At 40.6% G+C, this 19920-nt stretch overlaps 1 protein-coding gene across 4 annotated transcripts in view; it reads left to right on the top strand.

Annotated features, from left to right (window-relative positions):
* The window catches only part of Pde8 (phosphodiesterase 8), a 347707-nt gene that overhangs the window by 312329 nt on the left and 15458 nt on the right, over positions 1 to 19920 (top strand). For all 4 annotated transcript variants that reach the window (XM_019059152.2, XM_019059151.2, XM_019059153.2 and 1 more), the window contains exons 14-17: positions 3480 to 3758; positions 4806 to 4933; positions 11691 to 11854; positions 17359 to 17523. In XM_019059152.2, coding sequence (XP_018914697.2) covers positions 3480 to 3758; positions 4806 to 4933; positions 11691 to 11854; positions 17359 to 17523 — 736 coding nt within the window. The remainder of the gene's footprint in view (positions 1 to 3479; positions 3759 to 4805; positions 4934 to 11690; positions 11855 to 17358; positions 17524 to 19920) is intronic.

Genomic DNA, 19920 nt, shown 5'->3' with positions numbered 1-19920 from the left:
CTATCTTTTAGAGACCTCGCACTAACAATCTAGACAATTTGGACGTATTTCTGCCAAACAGAACTTTGTGCACTAAGACATGAGCTCTGAGACCCATAAAAATAAGAGCATAACAGGGCTTACGTCATAATGCACATAGTTCCGTTTGACAGAAATACGTCCATTTAATTGGGTGATGCAAAACTTGTTGCAAAGGTTGGAAATCATAGCCATTTTTCGTCCAACGATAGTTAAGTTGATTAGCAACTTAATGACCATAATTATTATATTTCACTCATCGCTGACCGGTGAATTTCAGGGTGAGTGCTTTGTTACGCAAGTTTTTTCAAAGAAAGTTACCTTTATTGAATGTATATCGCAACCGTTTGTCCATCAATTATCATCGAGTGAATCTAAGCGTTGACAACCGAACTTAACTGCTACGCTAACATTTCTGGAATTTCTAAAATATATTGTCTCTGATATCGAACTTTTGTGGAACTTATTCCACGAACCAGATTTGACTGAGATAAACTAGCTCAATGATATGGCTTAGTTATACACAACACGACGAAAAATCTGACCGCCTCGAGATCGAAAATTTTGATTCGACTGATTCGAACATAAACGACAAATGCTAATTTTGATCAGACCAACTTTTTTCTGAGCTGATTTCTGATATTTTCAATGTGTCAAACATATTCTGAATGAGAAATGTATGTCTTGTACGCTCACGTTCTTAACACTGTCTAGTACACCATTGCACTAATTTTAAGTACGTGAAAAAATACCCAAAATCTGGCATCGTGCTTCTTGCGCGTTTTTACGAGCTGGAATTTGCGTCGCTCTCCGAACGGAATGACGGTGGATTTTTCCCGGAGAACACGGTGCACATGACCGGGAGAAGTTCCGAAGTGAGGCAAGTTTGGGTCGTAAAAAGATGAATAGCTGAATAAAAAGATCGCAAACCGTTTTGTTGCGAATGAACGTATTGTCGTCAAAGGAACATGAAGTGTCGGAAAGTTCACGCGGCAGTCGTACAAGCGCGCAATTTCGCATATCGCGCTGTCATAAAATAAATTTTTAAGCACCGGAAGTGGAGTAGTATAACCTTAATAATTCTCTCTTACGAGCTGGGCGTTAAAATTTAAAATGCATTCACCGTCTGGTGTACATAAAATTTTAAAGGGACACACGTATTGTGGTGCTCGATTTCCAAGGGTCGTATTCATAGGCGTCCCTTAGACAGTTTCATTCCATATCGCGCGTCGGAGGAACTGAAATAAAGCATTTATCGATGGCGGCGTTTCAAAATCTCCGCTCCTATTTTATATAGACCGCATTCAGCAGAAAGGAACCAAGCCACATCAGTCATTGCCAAATTTAAGTGGGCAATTTAATTTTTTACATGAAAACGGTTTTGCGGATTTTTGAACTTTCAGTTAATTTTCCGCATAATATGATGCAGATTCCTTAAAATTTTCAAAGGAATGCGCTCAAATGTTTTCTTGTAAAATATTAAAGTGTCCAATTAAATTCGGCAATAGCTGATGTGGCTTGGTTCCTTTCTGCTTAACGCGGGCCATATGTCCAAAGGAGACCGGACCGATACCATGTCTTGAATTTTTGCAGAATATTCTGCAGATGGAGAAGAAAAATCGCCGTAGTTTTCATAAAATGACGTTGAGTTATTTTCTATTTTGAAACAAAAAGTACGCTAGGAAGCCTGCAACACCGCGAACCAATTGATACGCGGTTCTGTAGTTTCACCGTCGGTATGGAGGTTTCATATGGTTCACATCGTAATTGAGGAAGACCTACAAATTCCTTTCATGTGGCAAATAAATGGAAAAATGTTGACCAACTATGAGTACAATTGGACCAAATTTTGCAATAAGGAACTACAATTTCAGACTCAATTTAAAAACAGATAAAAAGCCATTCGTTTCCCTATGTAGATAGGTGTTTATATATAAAAGCCAGAACTAATTCCGCTTTGCAAACTATGGTCTAATTCTACGAGATAGTTTTGAGAATAGATCCTTTCAAGGGATTAAAATAATTTATATCCGCAAAAATACAAAATACCAAGAAAAAAAAATCCACGAGTTGGGCAAAATTTAGTGTAGGCGAGGACCTACCTTGAGAATTTGAAGAGCCAGCACTATATTTTCTTTCTCGTATTCCGTGATTTTTTTTAGTGGCATATAAATTCAATCCCGTAGGAAAATCCAACGCAAAAGTTTCGTTGTAGAATTTTACCAGTAGTTGAAAAAAAGTGTCTTTTATGTAGCCAGGTCAATGAGGCTATAAGCCTCCCTCAATCAAAACAAAAACTGTATGAGTTTTTTCTATGGCAAAGAAATAAAATAAAATGACCGAAAACATAGCCTTAGCCCTACCCAACAGTCTTTTAACGGCGAAAAATCCTGCAACTTTCTCAATTATCCATGGAATATTTTAGATTCCCTGCCTCGAAGAACTTTGCGTTGCTTTGATAAGGAAAAATTGACGGTGAAACTAAAGAAAATACTCTATCTTGATTATAGTGCGTCCAAATGTCCACTCTTGCTTTACTTCCTCAAAATAACACAGTTACACTGCGCTGTCCAGGTTGTCAGTGAGGCTACCAGCGCTATTACGCGATTGCATCGGCGCTACGCAACGCCGAAGTACAAAACGCCTTCAACTCCGAATGATACCACCTGGAGTTACCGCGAAGTTCGAATAGTTGTATCCCGCACCTTGTTTGCAATCGAAGCCGCTCTGCGCTTTGTGCTGGCTCCTCACTTGCTAGCACGTATCTCGTTGTGGAACCCAAACTGCCGTGCTAAGGGAAAACGCCGTGTGAACATTTTTCCAGGAGTTGCCAAATTTCCTCTGATAAAATGCTAATTTTTGAAGAGAGTTATGAATATTTTCTCTTGAAATTTCAAGTTGATTCAGATGCCAGATCCTATTGCGAATAACGTTAACTTTATAATAAACGTTAATTTTGTCTATCACTTCGTCTATCACTCTGTCTATCGCTTTGTCTATGGAAAAAATGGGAAATGGGAAAAACAAGAAAAAACGCAGGGGATCAAACCTAAAACATTAATAAATAAATTAAATAGAGAGATAAATAGAGAGATAAATAAGAATACTCTAACTTTTATTTTATTATAAGAGTAAAAATTGATAAATTCTTTAGTTAAAAAAGATAATAAAAGACTATAGAAACAAGCAATAGAAGAATTTAGACACCAAAACTCAGAAACACTCAACAATAAAATTAAAAAAGCAGGAAATCGATTAAGACTGAGATTGTAAAAGAGGCTGTGTGGATCATGAATCTCAAAAAGTCTAGAGATTATAAGAGTAAAAAATATCAAATTAGTTAACCTAATTTCATTATTTATCGCTTTGTCAATAATTTCAGTAGTCAGCCCATTGGCTCTGTTCTTTTCCTCTTTCGTAATTGTTATTAGTTAACGTGTATTTGTTTTGGTTTGGGGCAGGCCGCTGGCGTACCTGGGGATGAACATCCTGCTCCACTTCGAGGTGCACAAGACGCTGGGCTGCGACGAGCGGACGCTGCACTCGTGGCTGGTGGTGATGGAGCGGCACTACCACTCGCACAACACCTACCACAACTCCACCCACGCCGCCGACGTCCTCCAGGCCACGGCCGTCTTCCTCGAGCGCGAGCACATCAAGCGGCACCTGGACGGCCTCGACGAAGCCTGCTGCCTCATCGCCGCCGCCACCCACGACATCGACCACCCCGGCAAGAGCAGGTAAAACCAGCCCCTTCGCACCGAGGAGAAAGTTAAAGAGGAATATACATCAAATTACGTATAGATAAATGGACGTATTTCTGTCAAACGGAACTAAGCGCCAATTTGAGTTCCTTTTGAGGAATTTAGAATGCCGGATAGCGGAACTAAGCGTCATGGAAAAGCATTGCGAGTATAGGACGGAATGAGCCCAACGCCCGATTCCGCCGTCAATCCAAGCCCCCCTCTACCTTCCTCACCCTATGGCGCTTAGGTCCGTTTGATAGAAATACGTCCATATAGATAAATGTACACTGTGGCAGCCCGAAAACATAGATATACAGAAAAAGGCGGGATGAGGCTTAAAAACAAAGTAATTTACAGAACACGGGACGTTTCGACCGGTCTCGTGGTCATCATCAACCGTCGAAAAAGAAAAATTTATATTTCAAATTCAAATTACATATATGTGTACATATGCAATAGAGGATTAAAAGATCAAAAAAGCTTGAATTTAGTTGATAGTAAATAGGGGGCTACGCCTCCGCGAAAAAAAGAAAGTTGACTTTGAAAAAAGAAGAAGAAAAGATGAGGAAAACTCAATTTACAGGGTTGCCACAGTCAGAGAATACTGGGAAAACGGGAAATTTCAGGAAATTTTAAAAAGTCAGGAAAAACCAGGAAATGTCAGGGAAAATGACGAAAATTTCTTGGGAGGAAATCGTCAAATCACCTTCATTTGCCCTCTCGAGTGGATGTGACGTTTCGAACAACAAATTTTGCCTAAAAACAAACTATGTCTTTATAAAAAACTGGCATTTGTTCAATTGTCAGTGAATTTCACCAAATGTGTTTCGGGAATCGAGGAAATGTCCGAGAATTTGATATTCCAAATTCTGTGGCAACCCTGATCTAAAATTTACGACACTGAATTTTACTCGAGATTGGCAAAACTTGTCCTTTATCTGGAATACCTTTTAATTAATACATAATACATAACCTTTACCATACCCATATACCTTTTAATAATACATGATGGACGGCTAATTTTTATCCATACGCTTTCAGTTTGTTCCTGATCAATTCTGGGGATGACCTCGCGATCCTATACAATGACATCAGTGTTCTCGAGTCGCACCACGCGGCTCTCACTTTCAAACTCACGTTGAAAGACGATAGGATAAATATTTTCAAAGGTATGGTTTTGTTGGTCTCCTTCTCTTCCCATCTGAATAATAAACAGAACAAAATGCGAGAAGAGTTATTTCACATGGAAAATGGCACAAAAATCAGTTTTGCGAAACTTCAATATTTTTTTTTTTTTTTACTATTTGCATTCTTTTAAACCTTTGCAGATGCGAACAATTTATGAAGAACATCCAAATTTCCTCAGATTTTTCTTTCATTATTACTGATTCCCGGAAAAATCCGCTACGTTAGTAGGAATACTGCGCGCAGTTGACCTATCCTCCGCTAGACACTAAAACAAAAGACAAAGAATAAAGGTTTGAATAGCTTCTTCAATCCGGCAAAAATATCTGACTCGACTTTCCAATAAAGCGGAATCAAAAAAGTTCTGAAACCGGCTGCCAACTAGCCCCTGCCCACCCATCCCTCCTTCCTCGCGGGAATTCTCCTAACACAATTGCCACATTGTACCGCAATACCAACCCTTTTCCCAATGGTATGTGCTCCATCACAGTAAAGCGATATGATAAACGGAAAAAGGACCTCACTTCAAGGAGGCAAAAGTTCCATCCAAGCAATTGTCTTAAGTTTGATCAAAAACTTGAATTTAAAGGTTTTGACGAAGAACTCTCCCTTGTATCACTAAGAATGAGTTGGGAGCGGTTTGTTTATCTCACAATTGCGTTATAATTCGTCAATTTTGTGCACTGGACACATTAAATAGCTTTTCATTCAGAACTGCGTCTTTTAAAAAGCAAACTTTAAGTCAGAATGACTGAAAATTTTGGGCTTTTTTGACCCTGAATATTTGTATAACAGATGTTTCCGTTCCCTCACATCAGTGACACAATTATTTTGAGTTTTTGTGAACAAAAGTTCCTTTATCGCGGACGAGCACATATCGATGGATATATGGGCCTCAATTCGTTGTTCTCGTCATAAAAGAACGGAACTACTTTTAGATATTGCCTAATTTTCCCCTCCAAATGGCATTTTCACTAGAAAAAGCTTGAGCACTTTTAACTGAAAATTTTATTGATTTCTTTTATGATCGCATGCAAAAATCAGAAAGATTTTAGAAAAACATTTTACAGACATAATGGGCCTGTTGCAAACTTTTGCTAGAGCAAAAATAAGAGTTGTTTCTTGTAGATAATGCCTCAAAAATCACGATGAGCGCATCGGCAAAGTCTGAAATGCACTCATAACTTCACAATCTGCGTAAGAAATTTGCGTTTTTTTAAGCTTCCCGCTTCAAAAACGATACTACGGCATAGGTGAACATTTTGTTAGAGGAGTCGCTCCATCGTCGGCGATATTCATCATGGCCGACGCTTGCACGCAGTTCCGCGCGTAATTCAAGGAGAGTTCAAGGTCAATCAATTCGGGCGTGGAAAATATGAACGTTAACACACCGATTGTTATCTGGTCCAATCCAGTTCAGGTGTTATCTCGTCCCATCAAACGTGTTTTGGCGGATTGGCGTCGGCTATGATGATTATTGCCGACGATGGAACGACTCCTCTTACAAAATGTTCATCTGTGCCGTAGTATCGTTTTTGAAGCGGGAAGCTTAAAAAAACGCAAATTTCTTACGCAGATTGTGAAGTTATGAGTGCATTTCAGACTTTGCCGATGCGCTCATCGTGATTTTTGAGGCATTATCTATAAGAAACAACTCTTGGTTTTGCTCTAGCAAAAGTTTGCAACAGGCCCATTGTTTGAGTAGATTTTGCAACGTTCGGATGAAGTTACGTTCTTTCGCACGGGTAACGACGAAACGCAACGGTTTAAAATCTCTAATAATTGTGTTTTATCTACGCAATTTAGTTTGATTTTTTTTTTTTTTTTGCCTTATTTGAATAAGTTTTTTATTGATGAAGGAAGTTCCTTAAAAATTCAAAACGCTGATTAGTTTTCCCTAAAAAAATAAAACAAAAGGGAAGACTCACAACGCCGCAGTCTGAAATACATATCTTCAACTTTAGCAATTGGGACGCATTTCTGTCAAACGGAACAATGTGCATTAAGACATGAGCCCTAAGATCCATCAGAATATATGCATAACAGAGCTCACGTCATGATGCACATAGTTCCGTTTGACAGAAATACGTCCAATTTGTATACATGCATCCCATGACACAATCTGGCTCGGACGTCTCCCATTTTCCACTGACACAACTCCCCCGCTTTCGCAGCTCATAAAAAGAAGCCAACTGCCGCTAATAAACAATCTTTTTACGAGCTTTTGTTTTTCCGACGGAAATTCCGCCCCCGTCGCCCGCTCTTAATCTGTCCTCCTAAATACGCCGCTCTCCTGACGTAAAGGCGTATCTCTACTCTCGAAAGAGCCACGAAAAGCACAGAGTTATATGGAAAGGAGGGGTCACGCGAAAATTGAGATACTCTCTTACGTCCGAGGACGGACGGATAGCGCCACTTCGCTCTTTCCGGCGCTTTTTTTCTCGTTTTCGTGCGCCTATAACGCACTTGGAGGATTTCTCGGCCGAATTCACATTTGCAGCGATAAAAATTACCGTAAATAAAACGGTTCACCGCCAGTCGCGACCGTGCAATGTTCGTCGTTCAAGCCACGCCTACGTTGCCTACGCCGCAAAGCATTTAGTGGGGTCTTAATGCCCCATTTAAGATGACCACTCCAGAAAATATCCCATGAAAAATGTCCGTTATAGCCATGTTCCTCTCCAAGTATCAAGCGCATGATTTTTCACACCACACTGAAAAAAAATTCTCGGCGTTTTTACCAAGGTCCGTTGGTACCTTTACCATCTCACTTTTTTTTACCATTTATTGGTAATTTTACCAAGATAGACTGGTAAGCTTACCTAAAAATCGGTATTTTTACTGTTTTTTCAGGTAAGAATACCACTTTATTGGTAATCAATTCCCGGTGACTTTGCCATTTTATCTCGGTAATTCTACCAAAGTCGATAAAAAATATTGGCGTTTTTACCAAGGTCCAGTAAAATTACAGAGAAAGTTTTACCGAGATTTCTCGGTAAAATTACCAATTCCATTAATGGTAATTTTACCAAGAAAAAACTGGGGTCAAATAGAACCCTGAATTCTTGGTAATTTTACCCTTTTCTTAGTAAATACACCGAGATTTTTTTTCAGTGCAAATGAATAAGTTGAATCTACACCGGAAGTGAACTCGCTAATATTGCTTGACTGAGATTGCTACATCTTTAGAGGGAAGTCCTTTTCACGGTGGAAAGGCTTACATATGTCGCTTTATTTGGACGTAGCACATACTATAAATTGCCGTGCCAAATGGTCAATTTTTGGTTGATCTTTGCGCTTAATAATGCGTAAAATTAAGCCTTCTGAGCTCAAGTTTTGTAATTTAAATATTCCCATGTGTCCAAAGACAGATTTTTTCCTGATGCATCACTCATCTCTCCGCTGAATTGTTTGTTATACTTTATCGCTAGTTTTGAGGAGAACGTCGAGATCTTGAAAAAAAATCCTAAAATACTGGTTTTACTTTTTGATTTTTGGCAAAAAAGGATCAATTGCCTTTACGAGCATATTTCAGATGTATACTCAAAAAAATCACGTTCATAAAACCTGAATTAAAGCTGGAAGCGTGCGAACGCGAAAATTATCAGCTCGATCTGTAATGCAATTTGCGCATTCACGTACTTTCAGCTTTAATTTAGGATTAGTTTATGGACGAGATTTTTCGGGAAGAAACAGCTGGAATTTTCCTCTCCGCGTAATATAAATTGCCAAAAAATTAAAGTAAAACCAATCAAACAAAGTCATTCAAGTCGGCCTTTTACAAAATTTCGAGACAGGCATTGGCAACACCGGACGCCCTCGGTGACGTCGCCTCAACAAGGTTTTATTGTTATGGAGCAGTTTATTTTCTCGCGGTTACCGAAAGTTGCGGGCTTATATTTATTTCGAAAGACTGCGGTTTGGATTAGAACAGATTGGAATCTAACGACGTCATCGAGTGGTTAAATCACGTGATCCCCTTTATCGAGACGGATTTTGGTTGGTCGACGTCAGATCAGTCCAGCCCCCCTACCCGTCCCTTCCAGCCTTCCTCCAGCCCCCCGATTTCCCCACCTCCCTTGCAACAGTAACTCGGGCTGAACAGCCTCGCTGGCGCCTACTCTTAACATCAAAAGTAATAATTTTTTCATGGTCTGGAGATGCGGAACTTCATCATTTCTTGTTGGAAAATATTCCATTCGAATACCTCCATCTGCCATTGCCATCTGCTCTGATCTGCCCTTTAAACCTATGGAAAAGTATCGATAAACAGAGTGTTCGCAACGAACACCTTAATAATCGATTCTTTACCACAGTTTCAATTCGGAAAATATCAATTATCGATCATTCACGCCTCGCCACTGGTAATATACTTCTCAATGAATCGTATCGTCCATATAACTCAATGCTTTCCAGAGAGTTCATCTCAAAGTGTACTTCAGTAGCGATTTTGCTAGCTGACTACACTGTTTTTCCTCCATTTAAATACATTAAACTTATCGATTTTAGGTGAAACAGCAAGGATCGATTGTTTTACATACATTTAAATCGAGGAAAGACAGTGTTGTAAACTTTCAAGAATCGCCACTGTTGTGTTTACGCTTTAATGTCAGCCGAGCGACGAAGTATTTTCCTGTATGCAATCAGGAATTGCCGAGGAAAGCTGCTTTTTAGAGCCTAACACAGAGCGGAGCGGCCGCGGCGTGCTGCCAGCGCGAGACGCGCACTGGCGCCTACAAACCTAACAGGATACTTCACGCATTGCGCATTGCTTGAAGTATCCCCTTAGGTTTGTAGGCACCATGCGTGTGCCCGCTGAACGGCCGCGCCGCGCCGCAGCGTGTCACGGCGCACGGCGCCTCAAGCAACTATTTCACAACAGAGGTGTTGCACAGTATCATACATACGTAATTAAAGGCGCTCCAACATATTAAGAATGACAGGCATCCCTTAAGAGTTTTCTCAAAGCTTTGATTCCGATTCATAAGTGGACTACATTTTGCAATTAGGAACTACAATTTCCAGCTCATCTTAGGGCCAACGTATGTGTCATTAGTTTCCATGTGCAAATAAGTGATTTTTCAAATGAGTCAGAAATTATGGTACCTAATTGCAAAATAAATTCCAAGTGGTAATTCTTAGGAGGTGGCGCAGCGGCACTGATTTCCTCCATTCGTTCCTAGTCTGACGAACTACTGTGTTTTAGACCGTTACATGGATAACTTCGATGAAACATGTATGTCTACATTTGAAACACGTTAGGCACATCAATTTATTAGAAATGAGAAAAAGGAGAAGAATAAGAAGAAAAAAAGAAGGAGTAGAATAGTTGGACTAAGGAGAAGATGTTTTAATGCTTTCTTGTTATAATGATATTTATGGTTTAACGTGCTCGGTATTAAATGGCCTGACAAGCACGGCTATACGCTAGTCGTTCGTAGATAAAGAAGGAGAGAAGAGGAGAGGAGAAAAAATAGAAGAAGAAACATGAGTAAAAAATTAGAAGGCCCTTCGTCTAATTTTTAATGCGTCCAAGTTCGAGTCCTAAGCTACAAAAATGCGCGTCCCGTTTACGATGTTTAAAAATCTCCGCTCCCATTTTATTTCGTTCAGATTCGGGAGAAAAGTCAAAAAACATGATCGGATTACGCATCTCCTATCATCGGCTGAGTTGTTCAAGTGGCCTTTAAAGCGCCACTACAAATAAGGCAAACGGAACCTACACAATCAAGCTAGGGAACGGATGCGCGTTGTTGACGACGTAGAGATACAACTATTCGAACTTGATGGATGTCCGCGTTGCGTCTGCAAAATTGAAGGCGCTCTGGCGCAAGGCGTGAACTCGCAATGCTCTTTATGCTGTCAATAAGGTGTCGCTTGGATTTGGGAGAAAAGATAAACAATTATACGCTTTTATCTTCTGCTTTGTTCGCAGCTGTATTAACACTCGCAAGATTTCTTTTTTGCTCCAATTTGATGTCTGGTTCTTTTTTTAAAATACTCGTATATTTGAAGGCGTATGTCTAAAATTCGTATATGAACCCCCATTACTCCTCCAGAAGGGATAGTCAGGTCAATTTGACCTGGATCCTGATAGAATCGCTCAATTTTCCCTTCGTAGCATGTTTCTTTCGCTTTGTTTATCATTTTATTAAGCAGCCCGCTGGTTTTCGCTGCGCTCAGATTAAAGTCGAGACATACCGAACAGTGCCATTGCATAATCGCTGCGCAGGGTTTATCGACTTAATCAGAGGCGGATTCAGCAATTTAGCAACACCGTATTTCCTCCATTTAAACTTATGTTAAATAATCGATTCTTGTCGGAGCACCTGCCCTCCCCCCCCCCCCCCAGAATCGATACATTTCCATGGGTCTAAATGGAGAGAAGACAATGTTGCCAAGTTGCTGGATCCGCCAATAGACCGTATTCGATGACGGTTCGATGTATCGTTTGGTTTAAAACAATAGAACATAACCTCAAACCAAATTGCAAGGATTTAAGTTGGAAAAGCTGAAAATGAGAAAGTTCCTGACAATGTCACTTTGTGTTGGCATTTGATACTCAAAAGAATAAAAAATCTGTTACAAAAGACCCGTCATCTCAGATTTCTGAATTTACTTTTGAGGCTATGTTTATGTTTTGAACCAATCGATATCGATACAATCTCACCCGTTTGATGTATCGAATACGATCTATGGACATAATCGACGTTACTAATACTTCCCCCTTTTTTGTGACAGGTTTAGAGCACGATACATACAAAGTAGCGCGGCAGAGTATAGTGGACATGATCCTGGCGACGGAGATGACGAAGCACTTCGAGCACCTGGCCAAGTTCGTGAGCGTCTTCAACAAAACCGGCTCCACGTCGCTCTCCGATGACGCCCCGCTCGGAGACTGCAAGGTAAATGACGTCATCCATGACTCCTTTTCCCGCTCAAAACCGCTGTTGCCGTTCGCGCACTTACATTAGCCTGTGTCACACTATCAAAGCTGGCCATCAAATATCAATTCAGGTGTTGTGATTGGCCTATTTGATGACTTGGACCAACTTTGGAAAAAAAAAACACATTGGATCTAGAGTCCAGACTCTTGAAAACATCATAGAGTACATAGAGTCGTAATGTAATTGGGAGAGCTGGCGCCACTTTTAAGCATTTTCCATGTCCCGAATTCCGAGACTCCTGTGTGACGCCGGGTCACTTTTTCGATTCATAATCGATTGTTTACGATACACGGGTACCCGGCCATCCGATGACAACAACAACAACAACAACAACAACAACAACAAAGGAGATAGGAATTACCACGTATTCCACACCGCCATTTTGGATCGAAAATGTATCGAAAAAGCGACCCGAACTCGGCGCACACCGGGCTCGGAACTCGTCGAGCAGAACATGGCGCCAGCTCTCCCATTTACATTACGACTCTATGTACTCTATGGAAAACATTGACAAGAAAAAATACTCTTGATTCAATCGGCTTTTTGCTTGAATCAAAACGAAATCCGCTTAGATTAAGAGGCTTGGTTCTTGATTTAAGCTAGAGATTCTGATTGAATAAAGAGTACTTTTTCTTGTCGATGTTTTTAAGAGTCTGGACTCTAGATCCAATGTGTTTTTTTTCCAGTGAATTATAGCACTTGACCTTAAAATTTTAATGGAGTATTTTGATAGTGTGACACACAGGCTATTCTGCTTGACAGTTGTGCGAAAAACAGACAGGTAGCGCGACAGTCTAAAAGTAGGCGTGACTGTGGCTTATGCATTCACAGCGACACCCCGCAATTGAGAAGTTCGGAGAACAAGGCGCGTAAGTGCAGTTTTTTAAAAAAAATGAGATATTCATGGTTTAAAGTGAAACTAGTCTTAATGCACATTCTGCGAAAAATTTGCTCCTAAATGGACCACTAGACAAGGTATGAATTTCAGCATTCTGATACATGTTTCTTCACCAACATTTCACGTAAAATGCGATGCGCACAGCAAAAATTACCGAAATCAACTCCTTACGAAGATATTTAATGATTCTTGATGCGTGAATTCAAACCACCCGCTCATGAAAACTCAATGCTCTACGTGATTCTCATCGCGCGCTAAACGTTTATCATGATAATCTCTGCGATATAAAAATCTGGCAACCTCAATCTTGACGCTTTGGCTCAGCTATAGCAAATTTCTTGTGGTTTGAACAACACATGATGGGAAATGAACATTTGCTCGATTGAGAAGCTTGCTGAAACCGTTGTAGTGCGCGATTTGACTCAAGTAGAGCTTTGAGTTACTTGAGAGCGGGCAGTGCAAAGTCCTCGTGACCAATGTGAAATAAAAACGTTAATATCTTCGTTAAGAGTTGGTTTCAGTAATTTTCGTTGCACGAATCGTATTCTACGTGAAATTTTGGTAAAGGAACATGTATCAGATTGCTTAAATTCGTACCTTGTCTGGTGGTCCATTCAAATTTTCAAGCATTAACAAGTTAGATCGAAATTTTTTCCGCCATAATGAATCATGTATTTTCGGAATTTCAAACAAGTTTTTCTGTGAATAGCAAAAACTGCACTTATGCGCCTTGTCCTCCAAACCCCACGATTGAGTGTGCTTGGTGTTGCCAATCCAATGCATACTGCACACAAAATGAAAGAGCTTGATGCAAAAACGGCTTTTTTCGCCCCCCTCTGGAAGTTCTTCAGACTTTGTCTATTGATTACTCATACTTGAGCGCTTCTTTTCCCAAATTTTCAGACCCCCAAAAAATTTTGGGGGGGAGCTAGGGGGGTGGAAGTCAAAACCTATGAACCTCGATATCTCTTGAACAAAGAAAGATATCGAAGTCCGGTTTGGACGAAAAATCGTCTAAAATTGCATACTTTAAGATTCTAAAGGTCGAAATCCCGATATCACATTTTTAAGTCAACATATGTGCTTTTTTCCAGTTTTTAGGTCTAGAAAATTTCTTTTAAACGAAAAATTTACAAAGATCTCAATTTTTTATTTGAACCAAAACCAGTTTTTTAAATTGTTCGTCTTTTTCCGCATCCAACGAGTGGTCCATTAAGCTGGGGAACCAAACGGTTCCGGAGTTATGATCGATTGAAGTTTCCGCTCAACGCGCGCCGACCGATTTTCGCGCGCAAAAAAGTCGGATTTGACTGTTATTAGATCAGATTGAATGTTCAAACTGAGCAAAATGCTTTATTATGGACTCTTGAGGGTCGCTGAGTTCAGAAATTACCGATACTTCCAAAAAATTCACGTTTTGCAGCTCCGCAGCGGTATTTTAGAGGCCCACTGAGCGCCGACCGGCCGCTCAGTGGTCCTGTCCGAAGCTGCAATTTTAAAAACGTGAATTTTTTGGAAGTATCGGTAATTTCTGAACTCAGCGACCTCAAGAGTCCATAATAAAGCATTTTGCTCAGTTTGAACATTCAATCTGATCTAATAACAGTCAAATCCGACTTTTTTGCGCGCAAAAATCGGTCGGCGCGCGTTGAGCGGAAACTTCAATCGATCATAACTCCGGAACTGTTTGGTTCCCCAGCTTAATGGACCACTCGTTGGATGCGGAAAAAGACGAACAATTTAAAAAACTGGTTTTGGTTCAAATAAAAAATTGAGATCTTTGTAAATTTTTCGTTTAAAAGAAATTTTCTAGACCTAAAAACTGGAAAAAAGCACATATGTTGACTTAAAAATGTGATATCGGGATTTCGACCTTTAGAATCTTAAAGTATGCAATTTTAGACGATTTTTCGTCCAAACCGGACTTCAATATCTTTCTTTGTTCAAGAGATATCGAGGTTCATAGGTTTTGACTTCCACCCCCCTAGCTCCCCCCCAAAATTTTTTGGGGGTCTGAAAATTTGGGAAAAGAAGCGCTCAAGTATGAGTAATCAATAGACAAAGTCTGAAGAACTTCCAGAGGGGGGCGAAAAAAGCCGTTTTTGCATCAAGCTCTTTATTTCATGGAAATCTGGTTACGAAAGGCGAGTTGAACATATCGACGGTGTAGGTCGGGAATCACATAACTCGGTTTGCGACGTCGCAGACTTCCTGTCATACTTTATTTTTTAAACGGAATTATACAACGGCAATTCTTCAACACTGCCGTGATTTTTCTTCTCTGTGCGAAGAAAATTCTACAAAAGCTTCAAGGAATGATGTCAATTTGTTCTTCTTTAAGAAAATAACTTAGAAGCGGAGATTTTCAGACACCGCAAACGAGATATGTAATTGCCGACTTACGCCGTCGATATTCATGCTAAAATGAAGTATGTGCGAATGAACAAAATGAAAAAGAACTACGTAACGAAATTCGGGAGAAGAGATAAAAACTAGGCCCGATTACGTCTCTCCTATCTTATCGGCTGTGTCTTTCACATAGCCTTTGAAGCACTGCTATAAATGAGACAAACAGAACTAACACAACATGGCAGTATAGAGCAAAGGAAAGGACGCCCGTTGATGACGGTGCAGAGATACAACTATTCGTGCTTGATGGATGCCCGTGTTGTATCTGCAAAATTGAAGGCGCGATGGTGCGAGGCGTAAACTCGCAATGGTCTGCTCTTGGCTGCCAAAGAAGTGTCGTTCAGATTCAAGCGAAAAGTTAAAAAACGAGGCCCAAATACATCTCTCCTATTTTCGGCTGTGTTGACACTCGATATTTTTCTCTTTCTTTTCCATTTTAATGTCTGGTTCTTTTTTTCAAGAATGTGTTTATTTATAGACATATATCTAAAGCCCGTATGTACTATCCTCATTCGACTCACGGGGCATGCATTATTAGTTTTGGGTCAATACGACCCGACTTGGGAACCTAAGGGTTAACCAAAGTATTGAAATTATAACACTTGTAAGTTTTTCTAGCTCTAAAATTCACATTTATATTTATATTGAAATGGAATCGATCAGGCCTATAAGGCTTTAACGTCAATCAGATTGTATTTTGTAAAAAGGAACCACGAGCATTGCAATGTTGCAACTTCTAGATTCAACTTCAACAGATTGTGCAATTTCTTTTTTCTTGGAAGAAAAACCTGATTATCCATTAACAGTTTCTATTTTACTTCGCTGAAATTTTAAAACAAAAATTACCAAGTCGATTTCATATTTTTTTTCAAAATTTCAGTAATTTTATTTCAAAGGATGAAGTTGCACTATCTTAGCACCATTGCAGTGCTTCTGGTTCCTTTTTGCAAAATGCAATCCAATTTTCACCCCCACCCGAAAAAGCAATTTTCACCCAATCACATGCAATCTCAGTCGATTTTTCTATTCTCCGAGTTTTCCCGACTTTTTCCCGGGGAGTGAATTTTCCACACTCCACGCACCCCCATCCGAGACGCCACCGTGTTTGCGCTGTTGCTGGAGGTGAAAAGTCGATACGCAGCGGTCAGACCGCGCAAATTGGAGCACCTGTTCGGTTCGGGTGACAGACACGGTAAATATCCCCCACTTCCCTTCCACTTCTGGGTCGCCATCTCGCGAGAGGAGCTCTTAATTCCGATCGTCGGGTGCAATATAGGGGAGGCACGGGGAGGTACCAAACTGGGAGGAGGGGGGAGGAGGGCAAAGAGGGAATATTTGCTCGATGCGGAGCTGTCGGATCACCCGCAGTTTTAGCGATGTTTTCCGGGTGACGTGGTACGCAACTCAGTCTCTGCAGCGGGGTTATTATTGTAAATGATAGACAAAGCGATAGACAAAGAAGACTTAAGAATTATGGAGCGATCCTATTGGTTAAAATGGACGCATCTCATAGACTAAGGGGGTAAATGATAAACCAACCATAGGGTCTATCGTGGGTTACCGGTTAGTTTGTCCATTACCTACCTGCTATGTCCATCGCAATCACGCGCTTCCACCGATAGGATCCCTCCATATCCCTTTTGTCCTCTGTGCCCATTGTTTAGTCTATCAATTTCAACAATCAGCGGGCCGATTATTGAAGTTGATAGACAAAGCTATAGACAAAGAAGACAAAAGGGGTATGCAGGGATCTTATTGGTGTAAGCGGGTGGTTGCAATGGACAAAGGCAGTAGGTAATAGACTAACTAAAGACAACCCACGAGAAACCCGACAGTTAGTCCATCATTTTCTTCCTTAGTCTATGGGAACCACACATTTCAACCAATAGGATCGCTCCATACTCCTTGTGTCCTTTTTGTCCATCGCTTTGTCTATCAATTTCAATGATCAACCCGCAGCCCGCAGTTTGGCCGTCTAAAAGTGGCTAATGTAATTGTCCACGGGAAAAGGGACCAGAATCCGCACAAAAACTTAAAGTTATCGATGCCAGATGGGCGAAGATGGGTAGGAACTTCTAAATAGGTGATCGATGCAACTTTCAAGCGATTTTTCGAGACTACTTGTAATTGATGAGTGTGATTGGTGTTTGGACAGAGCCCGAGCGAGATGGGGGCGGATTTGATCTGGGCCAACAGTCCGGACGAGCTGAACCTCATGAAGCGGATGATGATCAAGTGCGCCGATGTCTCCAACCCAACCCGGCCGCTCACCATGTGCGTCGAGTGGGCGCGCCGCATCGCTGAGGAATACTTCACACAGGTCTGTATCACAGATACCTTTTTCGCAAGTCTGATTGAAGGGCTTGGAGGAGAAGGCGCATAAGTACAGTTTTTGAAAAAAACTGAGATATTAATTATTTCAATTAAAACATAAGCATATGCATATGCATAATGCATATTCTATGAAAAATTCGCTCCCAAATTCGAATTTTTAGGCATCGAAAAGTTAGTTTGAACTTTCTCTTCACCACCCTCCGTCGGCCCCCTGTGGTGTAGTGGTTGTAGCGCTGGCCCTACGACTAAGAGGTTCCGGGTTCGATTCCCGGCCAGATGATCTGAGTTTGATGGTCTGAGGCAACGGTCACTTGGGGCTGGGGTAAAAAGCGTGGGATTAGCCGATAGGCTATTTGAAATTGGTTAAAAAAAATAAAATAAAAAAATAAAGCAACCGTATAGATTCATGTAATTTCGAAACTTCAAACACGTATTTCTCGAAACAGCAAAAACTGCACTGATGCGCCTTGTCCCCTCGAGCCTCTCAATTGCAATGCAGATGTAATCGCAAGAGATGACTATTTACGCAATCGTGCCGGACATTCGATTTTTCTTCAGCGCCAAACCTGCCGTGATAGCAAGTAGAGCTGTAAGTGCAAAAATGAAGTTTTGAGAAAACGGGCTCAGAAGCCTCTGACCGGAAATTTTTATCGAAAGAGGCCTCCGTTCTCTGTCAAATTGCCACCAGTCTACCAGTCATCCGAAAGACTCCTAGAAATCTTATGGATGATTAAAAATCGGCAGAATTTATTTCGATTACATAAAAAGGGTATTTTTCATTTTCATGATATAGGCTATTGTTAGGTAAGACAGCCGTAAGTGCTTTCTTCTGCATGCTTTCTTGGTTGCGTTTTGGACTTACAACAAACACATTTCCAGGTTAGAAATTGGCAGAGGAAGGCGGTACTTTACTTAAAAGCACTGCTTTCATCGGCTCACCGGAGGAATAATGTCACTTACTGCTGGCTTGCCTGTAACTACGTTATTTTTTGCGCACTTACGGCTGTATTCTCACATGTCTCGTTTTTATACAATCAAGATGAATTTCGCTGTTTAGCTATTTCAGTGACTTCATCTAAAAAGATTACACGAGTTTTGAAGGAAACTCGATTTCGAAACTTTTGACCCTTACTACTCTCTTCGCTATCACGGCAGAATCCTTAAATCCATACAACCTGTCGTTAAGAGGTACGCTTTTGCCGACCCCTTTGGCCGAAACGCAGCCTCTTGTTGCGATCACTAGAGCCATGGTGCAAAATTTGAATTTCAACAAATCAGTAGTTTAGGCCAAAAACAAATTACACCATTTCAAATGCCGAAGATTCCCTCCGTAAGGGTTTCGACTTCAAGAGCTTTTTTTGGACTTAGGAGTTTGTTTCAGAGAAAGCCAGAGGTACCGTTTTGTTTCTAGCTCAATTTTTCTAAGGGCTATGTACTTAAATTGCAAATCCTTGTGACATACAAGAGCTCCATTCATTTGCATCCCAAGCAGGACAGTGTAACGTGAATATTGAAATAATATAGCAATTTAATGCAATAATATTTCAATTTTTTTTACATCATTATGTCAGTAAATGCCGATTTTAAACGATCTGTATAATGTGTAGCACATGTGTCAATGTGCAATGCAAAAAAAAATTGCAACTTATTTCGAGTTTATCGCAATTTTCGATAAAATGAGCCCCTTCAATTAGTGGGTATACAACATACACAACGCTCTGACACAATAGTGCTAACGCCAGGTACCCTGCAATTGCAGTTTATTGCAATGAATTATATAACTTGGAACACAGAGATGAATACATGCAATTAAAGCATTTTTAGAAGACGCAGGGGCGGATCCAGCAATTTGGCAACAACGGATTCCCTCCATTTAAACCTATGTTAAATAATCGATTCTTGTCGAGACACCTGGCCCCTCCAAGAATCGATACATTTCCATAGGTTTAAATGGAGAAAAACAGTGTTGCCAATTTGCTGGATCCGCCGATGAGGAGACGGAGACTCCACCGTCTTGATTATTGTATCCGGAAGCACCCCCTCCTTTAAAAACGCCTATGAACGCAACTCATGTAATTAGCATCGGAATTAGAAAAGCAAGTGTGAGACTTTGCAAATATGGACGTACTTCTGCCAAAAACTATAGACGAGTGGGAAAGATGGGGTTTGCTCGTCGAAGCTGCATAAGAAACAACGTAAAAGTGGGCGTGGTTACCTTTAGAGAGATGGAAAGCGAGATTTTACCTTCTGTCAAACGGAACTATGTGGCAACTAAATGCGACACTCATGAGCCATGGGCATGGCACAGGAGCTTTGTGAACAGAGCTCATGAGTTAAAGCGGCGAATTGACGACCGCAGCGTCACTGGCGCTTCATAATTCCC

The sequence above is a fragment of the Bemisia tabaci genome, chromosome 6, assembly GCF_918797505.1.
Source record: "Bemisia tabaci chromosome 6, PGI_BMITA_v3".
NCBI lineage: Eukaryota > Metazoa > Arthropoda > Insecta > Hemiptera > Aleyrodidae > Bemisia > Bemisia tabaci.
Note: the sequence above shows the minus strand (reverse complement) of the source record. Positions and strands in the feature narration are given on the sequence as shown.